A 16,063-nucleotide genomic window follows, 5' to 3' on the forward strand; every position below is an offset into this window, starting at 1 on the left:
TTCTATGCATATAGCTGGATTTTAACCCAAAAAAGCTTTTATAAAATTACCCCTAAATAAAATGACAATAAATATCATCTCTTACTGAAGTTTCCTGAAATCATACTTGTGAATTGCAAATAAAGAGGTATATGCCCTTAGGCAAATATTGCTGCTCACTGCATGCAAGGGTTTATTTTTTTTTTTTGGGGGGGGGGTTGCTTCCTGAGATCATCTGGCACTGAATGAGTTAATGTTTACTCTGAAATGTACATTTCATGTGTACCCTTTTACTTGATGGAGGACTCATTTCAACAACTAATGAGTTTAAAAATCTGCTTTCCTCTTGTCCATCTGATGCACAGTTCTGCAATTTGACTTTCAGCGTCTGTTTCCAGCCTCATTTTGCCAATATTTTTCCTATTTCACTTTTTTTTTTGTTTTGTATTGAGGCCTCAGCTGAACCGTCACTGCATCAGAGGCCCATTACACTTCCTAACAATTCCATTTACACCTTATTGTTTGTCCTATTGCTGGAAAATTCAGGTGATTCATCATGCCCAGAGATGCACCTGATCCCAGGCCTCTTCATGTCACTCTTGTTATGTGACAGTAATACAGTAAGCTGGAGCTTTCAGGCTCTAGCAGGCAAAGGTGATAACTCTGTTGGGACTTTTAACCTATCAAGTATTGATGAGTTCCATTTTTTTAAAATGTAATGCTGTGGTTTTTTTTTCCTCTTTCTTTCAACAGTCCTCTGAGTGTCGAAAAAGGTCTGGAGTTAATAAAGAATGTGGCAGATCTTCTGAAACTGCAGATGAGTGCCTTCAGCGATGTCGAGTATGTACGAGTATGCTTGCGTCTCCACATTGCATTTTTTTATTATGTATATACATTGTTCATCTTTTATCTGTTGGCCTCACTTCATTACACAAATTTCTTGAAAAACATCATGATACAAATATATTGGGTAATATGTAAATTCTGGAGTCAGCGTTTGAATCATTAAACAGATTTTCAGTACCGCTATTTGGATCATGGGCCGTGCTGAATATCTATGCAGGGTATGGATTGCTGCCTTTATGTGGATAGCTGTGGTATTCCGTTCAAACCAGTATCAAGGTAACTCTCCAGATGAAAGGGCCCTTATACTAAAGTGCATTAAGCCCTTAACGCATGGTTAATACATGAAAAAAGACTACTGCTCAACCTGTTAAGGGGTTTTGCTGTAATTTCCCTGTTTTGGCATGTTAAACTGAGCATTGCTGAAATTTTCAGTAATTTTCTCATAGGGGTGTGGCATGGGTGGGGAATGGTCATGGAAGCATTAGCGAGCTAGTATGTTATACTTACTGTGGGTGATATTCAACCAGTGGCAGTCAACATTTTTTCAAACATGGACTGTGGCTGGCTAAATTAGCTCTGGATATTCAGTGCCAGGCCATGTGTGGATTTCGGTACTGAATATCTGGGGCTAATTTTTGTAAACTACCTTGGCTGGTAAAGCTTATGCAGGTCCTGGGCAAATATTCAGCCAAGAACAGCATGAGGCAGTTATGTGGGCCCCGGCTAAATATCGGCTGGGCTTCTTGTAACTGTGAAAACCCTTGCTGAAGTCCTTTGAGCCCACTCTGGCCCACAGAAAGAGGCCCTTCCTTCTGCCCCCTTCAACCCACAGGGTCTCAATCACGCCCCCCCCCCCCCTCCAGCCTACCTCCAAGCACTGATCCAGTTGGGGTAATAGGAGTTCCTGCCTCTAGCAGCAGCATCTTAAAAATGGCTGTCATGACCTCTTGCGGAGCCTCACGGGACAGCTTTTGAGCTGTTCTAACTTGTCTATGTTAGCCACATAGGTTCTAGCAGTGAATATTGTCAATGCCTACATAACCACTGTTTCCTCCTCAACACTGCTCCCTGTACTACCTCTAACCTGCTTACTTTTAATTTGGGCAGTCTGAGCTGATGTTTAGCGGCACTGCCTGGTTTTGTGCCATTGAATATCAAGAGTTAGGTGGCCACAGGTGATTTAAGTACACAAGATCCTCTCCTGCCTGCTCAAATCACTTTGAGTATTAGCTGGACTGTACCAAAGAGCTAATGCAGTTAGTGTAGGGGCTCTTAGTGCCACCTAAATAAGATGCAGTAAAGAACAGCCCACCTGGAAGGAGGTAATTGGAATGCCCTGCTGACCCAAAAGGCTTTCCTCCGACGTCAGCAGGCTGATCTCATTAAGTGATTTGGATTTTTTTGTTGGTATACTGTGTTTCTATAACCATAAAGCTCTATGACATCACAATGCAAGTGTAAAGAGCCTTAGCCAAGCCAATATGGAGTGGATGAGATAGTGGATGCTGCAGATGGGCAGACTGGATGATCCATTTGGCCTTTATCTGCCATCATGTTCAGGGCCGGATTAAAGGATAGGCCCAGTAGGCATCTTTCCAATTTTTTTTTCCAAATGGCGACTGAGGGAGGGACGGACGACCGATTGCAAGATTAACCACCCCCCCCCACTGCTCCGCCTGCATAGGCAGCAAGATCGGCAATGGCAACTGCAAACGGTGCTCAGCCCAAAGTTTCCCTCTGACACAACTTCCTGTTTCCGCCTGGCAGTTCACATCATAGGGAAGCTTTGTGCCGATCTTGCTGTCTATGCCGGGTGGGGGGGGGGGGAGATCTTGCTGTCTATGCCAGGCCTGATCTTGCTGTCGATGCTGAGGCCCATCGTCACCGTTTAGGTGAGGGGAAAGGGAGGGAAACGGGCCTGGGGTGGAGGCTCGGAGTGGGAAAGAGAGAGAAGGAGGCAGTCAGACAGATGATGGAAGTGGGGAGAAGGGGGCAGGGTAGATGATGGAAGTGGGGAGAAGGGGCAGATGATGGAAGTGGGGAGAACTTTTGCTGTCAGCATCAGGAGCATGTGGGAAAGCAGCGGTGAGAAGGTGAAGGGGTAGGATAACGCGATGGAATAGGAATGGAGGAAGAGAAGGAGAGAAGGGACAGATGATGGAAGTAGGGAGAAGAGAGAGAGAGAAGAGGGATGTCAGTTGAGAGGGAAGAGCAGATGCTGAATGGAAGTGGAGAAAGAGAACACATACTGGATGGAAGGAGGGGATAAAGAAAAAGGCCATATGCTGGATGGGGAGAAGAGAGTTAGTGAGATAGTGGAGGGGTGAAAGAAAGGGGTGTTAATCTGTGGGTAGACACAGTGAAAAGAGGGAAATTGAGGACTGAATAATAGAGAATTTAATTTAGATAGAAGCAGAAAATAGAGAAGGAAGAAATGCCAGAGCATGGGGGAAAGGGGGAAGGAGACAGAAATATCAGATCTGAGTGGAGGAAATGAGAAGAGAGAGGGGGAAGGAAGGAGAGATGGAAGGAGGTTGGCAGTCAGTTTCTGGAAGGGGCAGACAGTAGATGGAAGGAAGAAAATGACAAGATGAGGAAAGCAGAAACTGGGAGACAAAGGTTGTTAGGTGCCATCAACTCGTGCTCGAGTCCTAGTCCAATGTTAGATGAATATTGGAGAAGAGCAAAGAACACTAAAACCCCCTATACCTTTGCTTCATCGACTACAGCAAAGCTTTTGATTGTGTGGTTTACAATAAACTATGGAAAACTCTAGTGCAGCTGATAGAGAGCCTATATGAAAATCAAGACTACAAAGGTAGAAAAAAAATTATATTTTTTGCTATAGGATAAAGTAGTATTGTAGTGTTGATAAATGTTTAAAATAGAAAATGGAAATGCGGTGACTATTGGACTAATTTTAATACATTTTTGACTAACTTTCTGAGACCAAATTCTCTTTCCTCAGGTCAGGGCAGGATATTGTAACAGCAGTATACTTCACTGATCTAAGGAAAGAGGGTTTGACTTCTGAAAGTTAATTAAAAAAATGTTTTAGTCCAATAAAATGGTATTATCTTGATTCCATTGTTTTGTTTTATTTTTATTTGTTAATTTGTAAAGTGATTTGTTTTTTCTCTTTTTTCAAATTTACATCTGCTATCTTTATATTTTGTTCAGTATTGGGTGATATGCACCACTGTTTCTTCACCCCCTAAACTTTACCATTCCTTCGGATTGTAGCACAAGCCAGCATGCTGAATGCTCTTCACTGCTCCGATGATCATAGAAATCCTATGATTGTCAGAACAGTGCAGAACATTCAGCCCACCAATCAATGCTAAAAACTTCTTCAGTGCTTTTGTAAAAAAAAAAAAAAAAAAAAGGGAGGGAAGGGGTAGTTTGTGATTACTTTTTCCATACTGGGTGAGGGTGGTTCTGTGTCCTTTGTGTATGAAATACACAAGACTTACTTGAACTTATGGCTAAAGTACAAGTTTAAATATCATATAGAGAACTGAACGATCTCAAGCGCTCACAGGCTAAAAGTCTGATGTATATTTCAAACCCTATCGTGAGCTATCATTGATCTTATATGTTCTCTATTTTTCAAAAAAAATTTTGTTTTAAATAGTTTTTTTGTATATTTTTTTTATAAAGCAGTTTAAATTTTTTCCACATATAAATCAGTTTCAACTGTTATACTGGTCTTCGAATGTATCCCTTTTTAAGAATAAACTCTTATGAAGGATTTTAGCTTCATGAATATAGGGTACTTAGCTTCCCAGCTTAGCTTCACGACGGAAGATCTCCTTTTCGCTCTTATATAGTTCTCTAAGAGCTTCGTCAGGATCCACCAACATTCACACTAAAAAAAGACAAAAATACTCTTTAAGTATAAAATCTAATAACTAAAAAATTTTTTACTTTGCTTGCACTCAAAAAAGAACGCACTATGGTGAAACTACTGGCCCTATATTTAAAGACCAAATATTTTTAGGAAACAGCAACACAGAAACTACCATGAATCAATACAAAATTGTAGCAATTCTCTAAGTGCTATACTGCAAGAAACATGTAACACAGTAGCTAAACTAGAAATCATTGAAAAGGCAAACCTGACGAGTAGCACTTTTAAAATACCTCTCAATGCTGATGGAATCATGGGGGCACGAAATCCAAGAACAGCCTGGACCTCAAAAAAGTGCAAAAAGACCTCTGCCTCTCTGGATTATCGCCGGTTTAAATGCCGTCTTGCTGTATATTGCTATCTACTGAAGTATCCGAGATAGCATGTCCTCCAAACATGATAGCTCACGATATCAATGATAGCTCACGATAGGGTCATTAGTTTGAAATATACATCAGACTTTTAGCCTGTGAGCGCTTGAGATCGTTCAGTTCTCTATATGATATTTAAATTTGTACTTTAGCCATAAGTTCAAGTAAGTCTTGTGTATGTCACAGAAGTTTTAGGAGTATTAGCTTTGTGTATGAAACACATGATTTTCTGTTAGCAATGACCAGCCTTGTTTGGCGAAATGTATCAGGCATGGTTCCTGGGAGCACCTTGAATAAACCTGGATACTTTGGTGGACCGCTTGCCTTGTTATTTTGTTACAAATTAACATATATGGAGTGGAACGTACCAGAGGAGTTACAGATTTGGTTGTTTATACATACATATGGGTTAAAGTTGGATGACATGGAGTGAGGCAGTTGAGAGGAGTTGGGGGGTCAGTGAAAATGTACCAGTTATGGTGATTAAGGAAGTACCCGGAGCAACTGTGTTGGCAATATTACCACTAAATATACCAGATAAGTTTGTCATTGTTTCCAATTGAGTGTTTATTGGAACTGTTAGAACATATGTTCTATGGTTATTGGTGGAAGAAACAATGAACACGCGATGATGGTCTCCATACACAGCTGACTCCGTGATTTTTCACTAGGGTTATAATTGTGGGTCTGAGCATTCACTAATAAGCACATTTAAAGTTCTGAAGAGATTATTTATATATTGTGGTATTTCAAGGTGATTAATGAAAGTTGGTGGAAAGAGGGAAGAGAGAGATGTCAGACCACTGGAATGGGAAGGAGAGAGAGAGAGAGAGAGAGAGAGATGCCCAGACCACAGAATGGAAGGGAAGGAGGGGAGAGAGAGATGTCAGGCTACAGGAAGGAGAAATGCCAGACCGCAGAAAGGAGAGGAGAGAGATGTTAGACCGTGGGAAGAGGAGAGAGATTCCAGGCTATGGAAAGGAGAGGAGAAAGATGCCAGACCATATGAGGGGGGAAGGGGGAAGACAGATGTCTGACCATAGGAGAGAGATAAGATGGTGCACAGGGATGGAGGGGAGAAGGAGGGAGAGATGGTGCACAGCAATGGGTGTGACAGGGAAGAGATAAGAAATTTGCGGACGACACCAAACTATTTAGTGGAGCTCGGACAAAGGAGGACTGTGAAAAATTGCAAAGGGACTTGGACAAATTGGGGGAATGGGCAGAGAGATGGCAGATGAAGTTCAATGTTGAGAAATGTAAAGTATTGCATGTGGGAATCAGAAACCCGAGGCACAGCTATATGATGGGAGGGATGTTATTGAATGAGAGTACCCAAGAAAGGGACTTGGGGGTAATGGTGGACATGACAATGAAGCCGACGGCACAGTGCGCAGCGGCCGCCAAGAGAGCGAATAAAATGCTGGGGATAATCAAGAAGGGTATTACAACAAGAACGAAAGAAGTTATCCTGCCGCTGTACCGGGCAATGGTGCGTCCGCATCTTGAGTACTGCGTCCAGTATTGGTCACCATACCTTAAGAAGGATATGGTGTTACTCGAGGGAGTTCAGAGGAGAGCGACACGACTGATTAAGGGGATGGAAAGCCTTTCATACGCTGAGAGATTGGAGAAACTGGGTCTCTTTTCCCTGGAGAAGAGAAGACTTAGAGGGGATATGATAGAGACTTACAAGATCATGAAGGGCATAGAGAGAGTAGAGAGGGACAGATTCTTCAAACTTTCAGAACATAAAAAAACAAGAGGGCATTCGGAAAAGTTGAAAGGGGACAGATTCAAAACGAATGCTAGGAAGTTCTTCTTTACCCAACGTGTGGTGGACACCTGGAATGCGCTTCCAGAGGACGTTATAGGGCAGCGAACGGTACTGGGGTTTAAGAAAGGATTGGACAATTTCCTGCTGGAAAAGGGGATAGAGGGGTATAGATAAAAGATTACTGCACAGGTCCTGGACCTGATGGGCCGCCGCGTGAGCGGACTGCTGGGCGCGATGGACCTCAGGTCTGACCCAGCGGAGGCATTTCATATGTTCTTATGCTTCTTATGGATAGATGAGAATAGGGGAGAAGAAAGAGGGAGGAGATGGTACACATGAATAGATGGGAAGGGAAGACATGGAAAAGTAGATTTTGAGAAGAAAGCAAAAAAAAAAAGGAAGAAAGTTGAATGTTAAAAGTTAATGCTAAAGATGGATGTATAGAACAAAACACATAAAAACCCCTCTCATCAATACTGGGCAAGTTTCTCAAATAATATCTTCATATAACATTTAAAGGCTTTTAAATATTTAAATGTGCTCATAAGCTCTTCAGCAAGGCGCCACAGCAGCGGTACAATGTCGCTCGAAAGGTGCTTGAATTTTAATCATAACACATTGCATGGAGCAAGGATTCTCGCTTCTACTGGAGTGACAAATGTTATGGCTCTACAAGAGTTGTTTAACAGTAGACCACTTATCTGAAAAAGTCAGTTCATGGCTCCATGAACTGACTTTTTCACAGAGAAGGTTTTTTTTTGTGTTTTGTTCTATTTTGAAAGTATTTCCCCCTCAAGTGGACTGTAATTTAAAATCCCCGGTCTGTTTGGATGAAAGATGGATGTATGGCAGAAAGTGGAGAGAAAAACAGCAAATGGCTAAGGTGGCCCTAGATACAAAGTTAAGGACACAGACAGAAGGAAGTGCAGCCAGAGACTGGGAAAAGATAATTTGAAAAACAAAATCAGACAGTGGGAATGGACAATGAACACTCCTGCAGGACCACTGGTGTGAAGTAAAACCTCGTCTCAGATTGAAATAAACAAGGTTTTACTTCATACCAGTGGTCTTGCAGGAGTGTTCATTGTCCGTTCCCACTGTCTGATTTTGCTGCCCAGTATTTGTGGGATTTTGTCCTGTTGGACTCTTTCTTGGTTGTTTGAAAACCAAAATCACCAAACAACAAAGGTAGGGAAAATGATTTTATTCTCAATTTAGTGATTGAGTTGTGTCAGTTTTGAGAAATTACATCTGCTGTCTCCAGGGCCAGATTTAGATGAAAAGAGGCCCTAGACTATTCCACTTATGAGGCCCTTTCACCTCCCATTTTTAAGTTTGTAAATTACATGAGAGATAATAAAATACATCATTACTGTGATATATATCAATATGTTAAATGAAACATGTTGTTATTGGTACTAACCTTTATAAAAAATGTGACATGGATAATAAATTAAAAAAAGTCGAGAACACTTATTTGGACATTTATTCTCAGCACCATATATCGTACTTGTAACAATAACTAATCAAACATAACACACAACATTTACAAAGAAACAAAATTCAAATAATGAAAATCTTTGACTATGAAAATAAAATACGCAATAAAAATTATCATATTTTCTATCAAATTAAATAAAATATATTCAATACATTGAAGATTAAACCAAATTCAATTCAGATAAATTTATTTCATAATAATTCGCATTTAAAGTTTAAGTATGAATTATTATGAATTTTAAGTCTTAAACTAAACCAAAAATGGAACTTTATTCAAACAAAATCCAGATCACAAAAAAGAAAATATCAAATTGTATATCATATTAAATTTTATGTTAATAGTTATTTTATTTCCCTCCCCGATCCTCCTCCCAGGGCGAGAAAAAGAAAGGGAGAAGCCGAGTTGGCACCCCGTTGCGGCCGGAGCCAGTTCCGATCCTGAAGTGGAACCGAGGTAACCGGGGAGCGGCTAAAACCTGAACCGGAGGCAGGATCGGACCGGGGACTGGTGCGCGCCCCCACCCGGGGCTGAGACCGATTCCCCTCCGGAGCCGGGAAAGGGGTGGGGGGAGGAGAGAGGAGCAGCGGGATCCGATCCGGAGCTGGAGCACGTGTGCAATTCGGATTCCTCACCCCCTGCTGAATTTTGATGAGTCGCTGGCGCAGGCGCCGTGAGGAGTGACACAGAAGCACACCTCACGCCACCAGGACTCATGATATTTCAACAGCGCATGCGCGCTCTAGGATTTTATTATTTATGATATAATCATGAAAATATAAAATAAAGCATGTAATATACATTTTAAAATATGCAAATTCAAACATATATTAAGAACTTACTTAGAATTCCGCGAAATGAAGATATTGTCACAAAAAAATTTTTCAATAGTCTATAAACACTTCACTAAAGTATTGAACCTACTGAACTCAAAAGACGAGAATCAAATGATCGTGTACGCAATCCTAAAATAAGAATCTTTTCTAATAACATTATCACGTGTTTCATATTATCGAAGTAACATGAATATAACCGAACGTCGGGATATCAATAGGTCTGTTTGTTTTGTCTGTTCCAATCTACACCAATCTGCACTTTATTTATGCAAGAACAAACCAGAGCTTAGTAGCATAAGGCACGTCAATATTTGCCATAGCAATCAGTGAACGTATGAACTATACTTTGGTGCAATCTAGTATATACAAACGAACAGACCCAATGAGCCGAACGCGTAGATCTTAACCAATACATTTTTATGTTTGTTTATTAGTCATATGCGTAGAATTTCTCCTTATTTTCGGTTCAGTGTTTTAGTGTTCACTGTTTTTAGAATAGCATTTGTTTCTATTTCTCTGGGGGTTGTTCTGCATGCGGAGTCTTGCATCTTTGGGCAGCCAAAAAACCTAGAGACTTGAAGAAAGCAACAGGTTTTATTAGCATATATATGCGTCTCCTGAGCTCCAAGCTGGCTTCAGAAGTGCCGAAACCAGGGAGTTACAGAGATATTTATACATTCTTCTGGCTATATAACTGAATTCTAGAAAAAACTTTTCACATGTTACTTTTCTTAACAATCATTGGTGCTAAGCTCACACTAGCAGGTCATTAGCAGGTCACTTATCTAGGCCCTGCAGTCTTTCTGTTACATATCGTTTATGCTGAGATAGCCATAAGAAGTTAGAATGTCCAAGCTAACACCCAAGGCAGGCAGGCTAGAACATGAGATAAGTTAGGTCTGCAGCTAAACATAATTCAGCATTTTATTAAAGAGAAAACTTAGTTCAACACTTAGGAAAACCAGTCCCAGACTCCTTCATCAGTACTTTTAGTTTGTGGTCCTGTATTTGCATAGGGGTAATCTGTGTTCTGCATGTGTGACCAAGGCCAGATGTTCTAGTAGGAATGAATTTTGAGAAACATACAGTGTGCTTTGTGTATTTTAATTTTGTGGTTAACCATTATGTATTGTTAATAAGATTATGTTATGTGTATATAGGAAAAATGAATGGAAAAAAATGGTATTACAATTAGTACTATTATGGGGGCAGAGCCTGAGGCGGAGCTTGTGCCCCCCCCCCCAAACAAAAATGCATTCCGCTGCCTATGCCTTGACTGCAGCCACTAGACATCCTGCTTGGTTGAGGTAATCCAACTACTTTTGCTGAAGTACTGTGAACTACTGTAAATTCTATGGCAGTGGTCTCAAACTCAAACCTTTTACAGGGCCACATTTTGGATCTGTAAGTACTTGGAGGGCCACAGAAAAAAATAGTTAATGTCTTATTAAAAAAATTACAGTTTTGCATGAGGTAAAACTCTTTATAGTTGATAAATCTTTTCTTTTGTCTGTCTTAATAATGATATTGTAATTTATAGCTAAAGAGACATATGATCAAGAAACTGTTTTATTGTACTTGTGTGATTATGATAAACATACCAAGGGCCTCAAAATAGTACCTAGTGGGTCGCATGTGGCCCCCGGGCCGCGGGTTTGAGACCACTGTTCTAGGGTGTGGCTGGGGCCAGACCTGGTTGACTAGAGAAAACTGTTGCCACCTGTGTTTTGGGCGTAGCAGCCACTGGCCATGAACAGTGTCTTGGGCCCTATAAGTCACAGGCCTGATTCAAGACTTTTGTTTTTGAACTAAGAAACTATTTTTCTTTCCCTGAGTCTTTGAAGTAATAGGTTCAGGCTTCTGAATTAATAAACAGCTTTGTTGTACCTTCCGTATGTGTCTGGCTGTATGTGCACAGACAACCTCAGAAATCCGTTTAGGCAATTACACAGGGGAAGAGCAATATTTTTAAAATACCAGATAATCTGGTATTTCCTTGAGTAGCTTTTGACTGTAGAGCTTCATCTGTTATTTGATTATACTGTAGTTTGCTGTGAAGCGATAAAAGAATTTCAGTGAGCTTCTCCTCTAGAATGGACAGTCTCTCTGTCATGCAGAAATTTGTTATACTGACCACATGCGGCAGCAACTTCACAAATCTCTAGCCCTACATCTGTTTATCATCTTTGCTCTCTGGAAAGCACAGGAACTTGCAGTTGGTTACTGTCTTCGTACTTCACAGCCTCAGATTCATAATTACTCATACCGGCTCCTATAGTGCGGTATTTTCCAGGTTTGTTTCCTATGTTTGCATCTAATTTTAAAAAGGCTATAAGCTAGTGTGAGGAATAATTTTCTTATCTTGGTGCTTAATTATAAAATTATATATATATATATGTGTGAATATATATATATATATATATATATATATATATACACACACACACACTTCTCCATCCATATTTGCAGGGGATATGTTCAAATATGGCCTGTGAATATAAAAAAAAAAGCAAATAACTTTTTCCTATCTTATTTGTGGGTTTTTGGTATACCGTGAATACCGTGAAATTGCGAATAAAACTTGCGATTGCTTTTAAAATCAAGCTAGGAACCTTACGCTTTGTAGCCATACTGCGAATATGGAGCGAGACCTGACCTGTTTCTGAAGGAGAGGCAATACCAGACCACACTGAAGCAAGTGCTAAAATTTTCTCTCTGCATACTTTTCTCTGACGCTGCCTTTTGCCCGACAACGTTGCAAAAATAATATGCTGAACTTTCTCCACACTCCAGGATGCTGTCATTGGGGGGGAGAGGGGGGGAAGCCATCAAGACAAAAAACGTAAATAACTGAAGTCATGAGTGCCGAAGTTTTGAATACGGATCAAGAAGTATATATAAACTTGAAACAATAAGAATTCCTAAATTACACCAGAAATCCAGATTTAGAACTTCTTCTCTGGAAGCACTAGTTGCATTTAATGTGCTTTGTAGAATGGTTATATAACTGTCAAATTCTATTATTTCTTATTCTATCATTAAACACCATTAAAAGTACATTAGTGTGCTGATGTAATTAAGCAAGCAGACATAAAATGACTGCAATCATGATTCGATAATTTAATTATGGGTGTCCATAATCTTTAGTGATAGATTGGTGAACCACCAAAAGATGCATTGAAATCGGGTAGATCTTAATACCAATCAGCATAGTGATTTTGAATGGAATGTCATTTCTCCCAACCAAGGAATGTAAAATGTATTTACCCTGATGTAACGTGCAGGCCTCCTTCATAGACAGAAGAAGTGGATAGAGATTTAATAGAAGACATTCATAAAATAGCTGTAAAAGGGGAAGGGCTATTAATAGGTTATTTTAATATACCAAATATTAATTGGAGTATCCGTATTGCACGGTCTTCTAGAAGTAGAGGGATCCTAGATTCTCTACAAAGAGAACTATTCCAGCAGTTGGTAATGGAGCCCATTCGGGATAGGGCAATACTGGACTTAATGCTTACGAACAGGGAAAGTGTTTCTGATGTTGTAGCGGGTGATCATTTGGCATCCAGTGATCACCACATGGTGTGGTTTAATATTAAGACAGGTGTAGAAAGGCCTCATTTGAAAGTAGAGATTTTAGACTTTTAAAAAACTATGATAAGATGGACTGTTGTCTAAATGGGAACATTTGAAAGAAGTAGGAAAGCAGTGGACAAAACTGAAAGGAACTGTTATAAGGGCAACAAACCATTTTGTAAGGAAAGTAAATAAAGGTAAGAGGAGAAGAAGGGTTCTCAAAAGTAGCAGCTGAAAAGGTAAGAAAAAAGAGATTAGCTTTCATAAACTACAAAAGATCGCAGTAAGAGGAAAACAGGCAAAATATCTGGAAAACTTAAGAGAGGCTGGTCAACTAGTCAGGAAAGCAAAGATGTGAATGGAAAAAAAATAGTTGACATGTTAAAATTGGGGGGGGGGGGGCATGATATTTTTTAGATATACTAGTGATAGAAGGAAGTTCAAAGTGGTATTGTGAGATTCAGAGGTGAAGGGGAGAAATACGGTATGTAGAAACTGATAAAGGGTGAATTGCTTCACAAATATTTCTGTTCTGTGTTCACAGCTAAAGCGTCAGGAGCAGAGATGGCAAATGCATATAGTGCTGGAGGTGTGGAAGACCTTGAATAATCTTCAGAGGATTGTGTTCATGAGGAGCTAACTAAACTAAAGGTGGACAAAGTGATGTGGTCTCAGGGTGTACATCCAAGGGTACTGAAGGAACTTAGGGAACTCTAGTGGCTCCACTGGCAGACCTTTTCAATGCTTCTCTAGAGTTGGGAGGGGTACTGGAGGATTGAAGAAGGGCAGATATGGTCCCTATCCACAAAAGTGGAAGTAAGGAAGAAGTAGAGAATTACAGGTCAGTAAGTCTAACTTCTGTGGTAAGCAAATTAATGGAAATGCTTTTAAAACAGAGAATGGTGAAGTTTCTGGAATCCAGTGGATTACAGGACCGGAGGAAACATAGATTCATTAGAGATAGGTCTTGTCAGACAAATCTGATCAATTTCTTTGACTGGGTGACCAGAGAATTGGATTGAGAGAGTGTGCTAGATGTGGTGTATTTAGATTTTAGCAAAGCCTTTGACAGTGTTCCTAGGGATGGGTCCCAAAGTGATGGGTTAGGTCAAGAACTGGTTGAGTGAAAGGTGACAGAGGGTAGCTGTCAATGGAGATCACTCTGAGGAAAGGGATGATACCAGTGGTATGCCTCAAGGTTCTGTTCTTGGGCCTATTCTTTTTAACATTTTTGTAAGCGATATTGCAGAAGGGCTGTCAAGATTTGCCTCTTTGCGGATGCAATAGAGTAGACATCCCGGATGGTGTGAATAATATGAAGAAAGACCTAGCAAAGCTTGAAGAATGGTCAGAAATTTGGCAGCTAAAATGTAATGCTAAGAAATGCAAGGCCATGCATTTGGGCTGCAAAAACCTGAAGGAATGGTACAATTTAGGGGATGAAGAGCTTATTTGCATGACAGAAGAGCGAGATTTGGGTGTGATTGTATGTGATGATCTTAAGGTGGCCAAACAGGTTGAAAAGGTGACGGAAAAAGCTAGAAGGATGCTAGGGTGCATAGGGAGAGGTATGGCCAGTAGGAAAAAGGAGGTAATGATGCCCCTGTATAAGACTTTGGTGAGACCTCATTTAGAATATTGTGTACAATTCTGGAGTCTGCATCTACAAAAAGATATAAAAAGGATGGAGTCGGTCCAGAGGAAGGTTACTAAAATGGTTTATGGTTTTCTTCATAAGGCGTATGAGGACAGACTTAAAGATCTCAATCTGTATACTTAGGAGGAAAGGCAGGAGAGGGGAGATATCATAGAGACATTTAAATACCTACATGATGTAAATGCACATGAGTCGAGTCTCTTTCATTTGAATGGAAGCTCAGGAATGAGAGGATTCAGTTAAGAGGTGATAGGCTCAGGAGTAATCTAAGAAATACGTTTTTACAGAAAGTGTGGTAGATGTGTGGAACAGTCTCCCAATAGAGGTGGTGGAGACAGAGATTGTGTCTGAATTCAAGAAAGCCTGGGATAGGCACATGGGATCTCTTAGAGAGAAAAATAGATAATGGTTACTGTGGATGGGCAGACTGTATGGGTTATTTGGCCTTTATCTGCCATTATGTTTCTATGTTTTCAAACAAAATATGTCCAAGGGAAAAATGCATAAAAACAAGCCATTGAGATATCTGGGGGCAAGCAGTCTTACTAGACTGGGCCCACAGACATCCCAGCAGAACAATGGGGCAGCCCAGGGCACACTGCACCCAGGGGACACTGCAGTGAACTTCACATAAAAGGTACCAGGGACACTGCACCCAGGGGGACACTGCAGTGAACTTCACATAAAAGGTACTAGGAAAACATCACACCATAACCCCATTTGTATTATATGGTGAACCTCCAAGAACAGCAAAAAAATGTACGGTAGCCCTAGGTGAATATTATGCACTAGAAGGTAAGGAGTAGTGCATATGTTCCCCCATGACAGCAAGTGAATGGTGTAAAGGTTGCAGTTTAAAATTATCAGTGCTGTATTCTACAGCCTTGAAGGGAGAGGGGCAACCCCTATCTATAGGGCTTGAAGAACCGGTTGTTGACAGCCTTCACTAATAGACCACTCAACACTTTTTATGCTGGTACGAATAATATAAATTTAATAATAAATCAGTAACAGCTTACAAGAATAAATCTTACAGCATACAGAGCAATAGAGCACACACCAGTCCGGCCGGTCTGATAGAGAACCTCATGTTGGTTCAGGGAGCTCTTTTTATATGTTTCTAACAGCTCTGACCCACGTTAGTATATATCATAACGTTAGTTTTTATTGGTCACTTACAAATGTCATTACACTTATCAGTTTATTAATTGGTTCATAATATCTATGTCATACCATACGCATGTCCTGTTTACATCAGGTCAGCAATCTTAAGCAAAGGGGCCAGTAAGTCTCCACCCATTACAGGATATTACTTACAAATAATGTATTTTTATGGGTCAGGACATGTCCTAATCCTTCTAAGACACCATAGCAGATGTTGTCCAGTTGCTATGTGGAAGAATAAATTTCGCTTGACTTACTTATCTTAGCATAAGTTTCGCTTGGCTTGCTGTTCTCAGCAAGCTATTCTCAGCATAGATTGTGCAAAAGCTGACAGCTATAGTTAGAGCATTTTCAGCCATCTTAGGCCTTTGACAATGTGGCCTATTATGTTAGATTATGTTTCATAGAGGACTTAAGATCTTCACCTGTATAGGACTTTCTCTCTC

General features: G+C 40.3%; 1 protein-coding gene across 2 annotated transcripts in view; it reads left to right on the forward strand.

Moving 5' to 3' along the window:
- The window catches only part of PTPRN2 (protein tyrosine phosphatase receptor type N2), a 1,585,109-nt gene that overhangs the window by 525,784 nt on the left and 1,043,262 nt on the right, over positions 1–16,063 (forward strand). For both annotated transcript variants that reach the window (XM_033931599.1, XM_033931600.1), the window contains exon 10: positions 733–819. In XM_033931599.1, the coding sequence (XP_033787490.1) occupies positions 733–819 (87 nt within the window). The remainder of the gene's footprint in view (positions 1–732; positions 820–16,063) is intronic.

This window comes from Geotrypetes seraphini, chromosome 2, assembly GCF_902459505.1.
Source record: "Geotrypetes seraphini chromosome 2, aGeoSer1.1, whole genome shotgun sequence".
In the NCBI taxonomy this organism is placed as follows: Eukaryota; Metazoa; Chordata; class Amphibia; order Gymnophiona; family Dermophiidae; genus Geotrypetes; species Geotrypetes seraphini.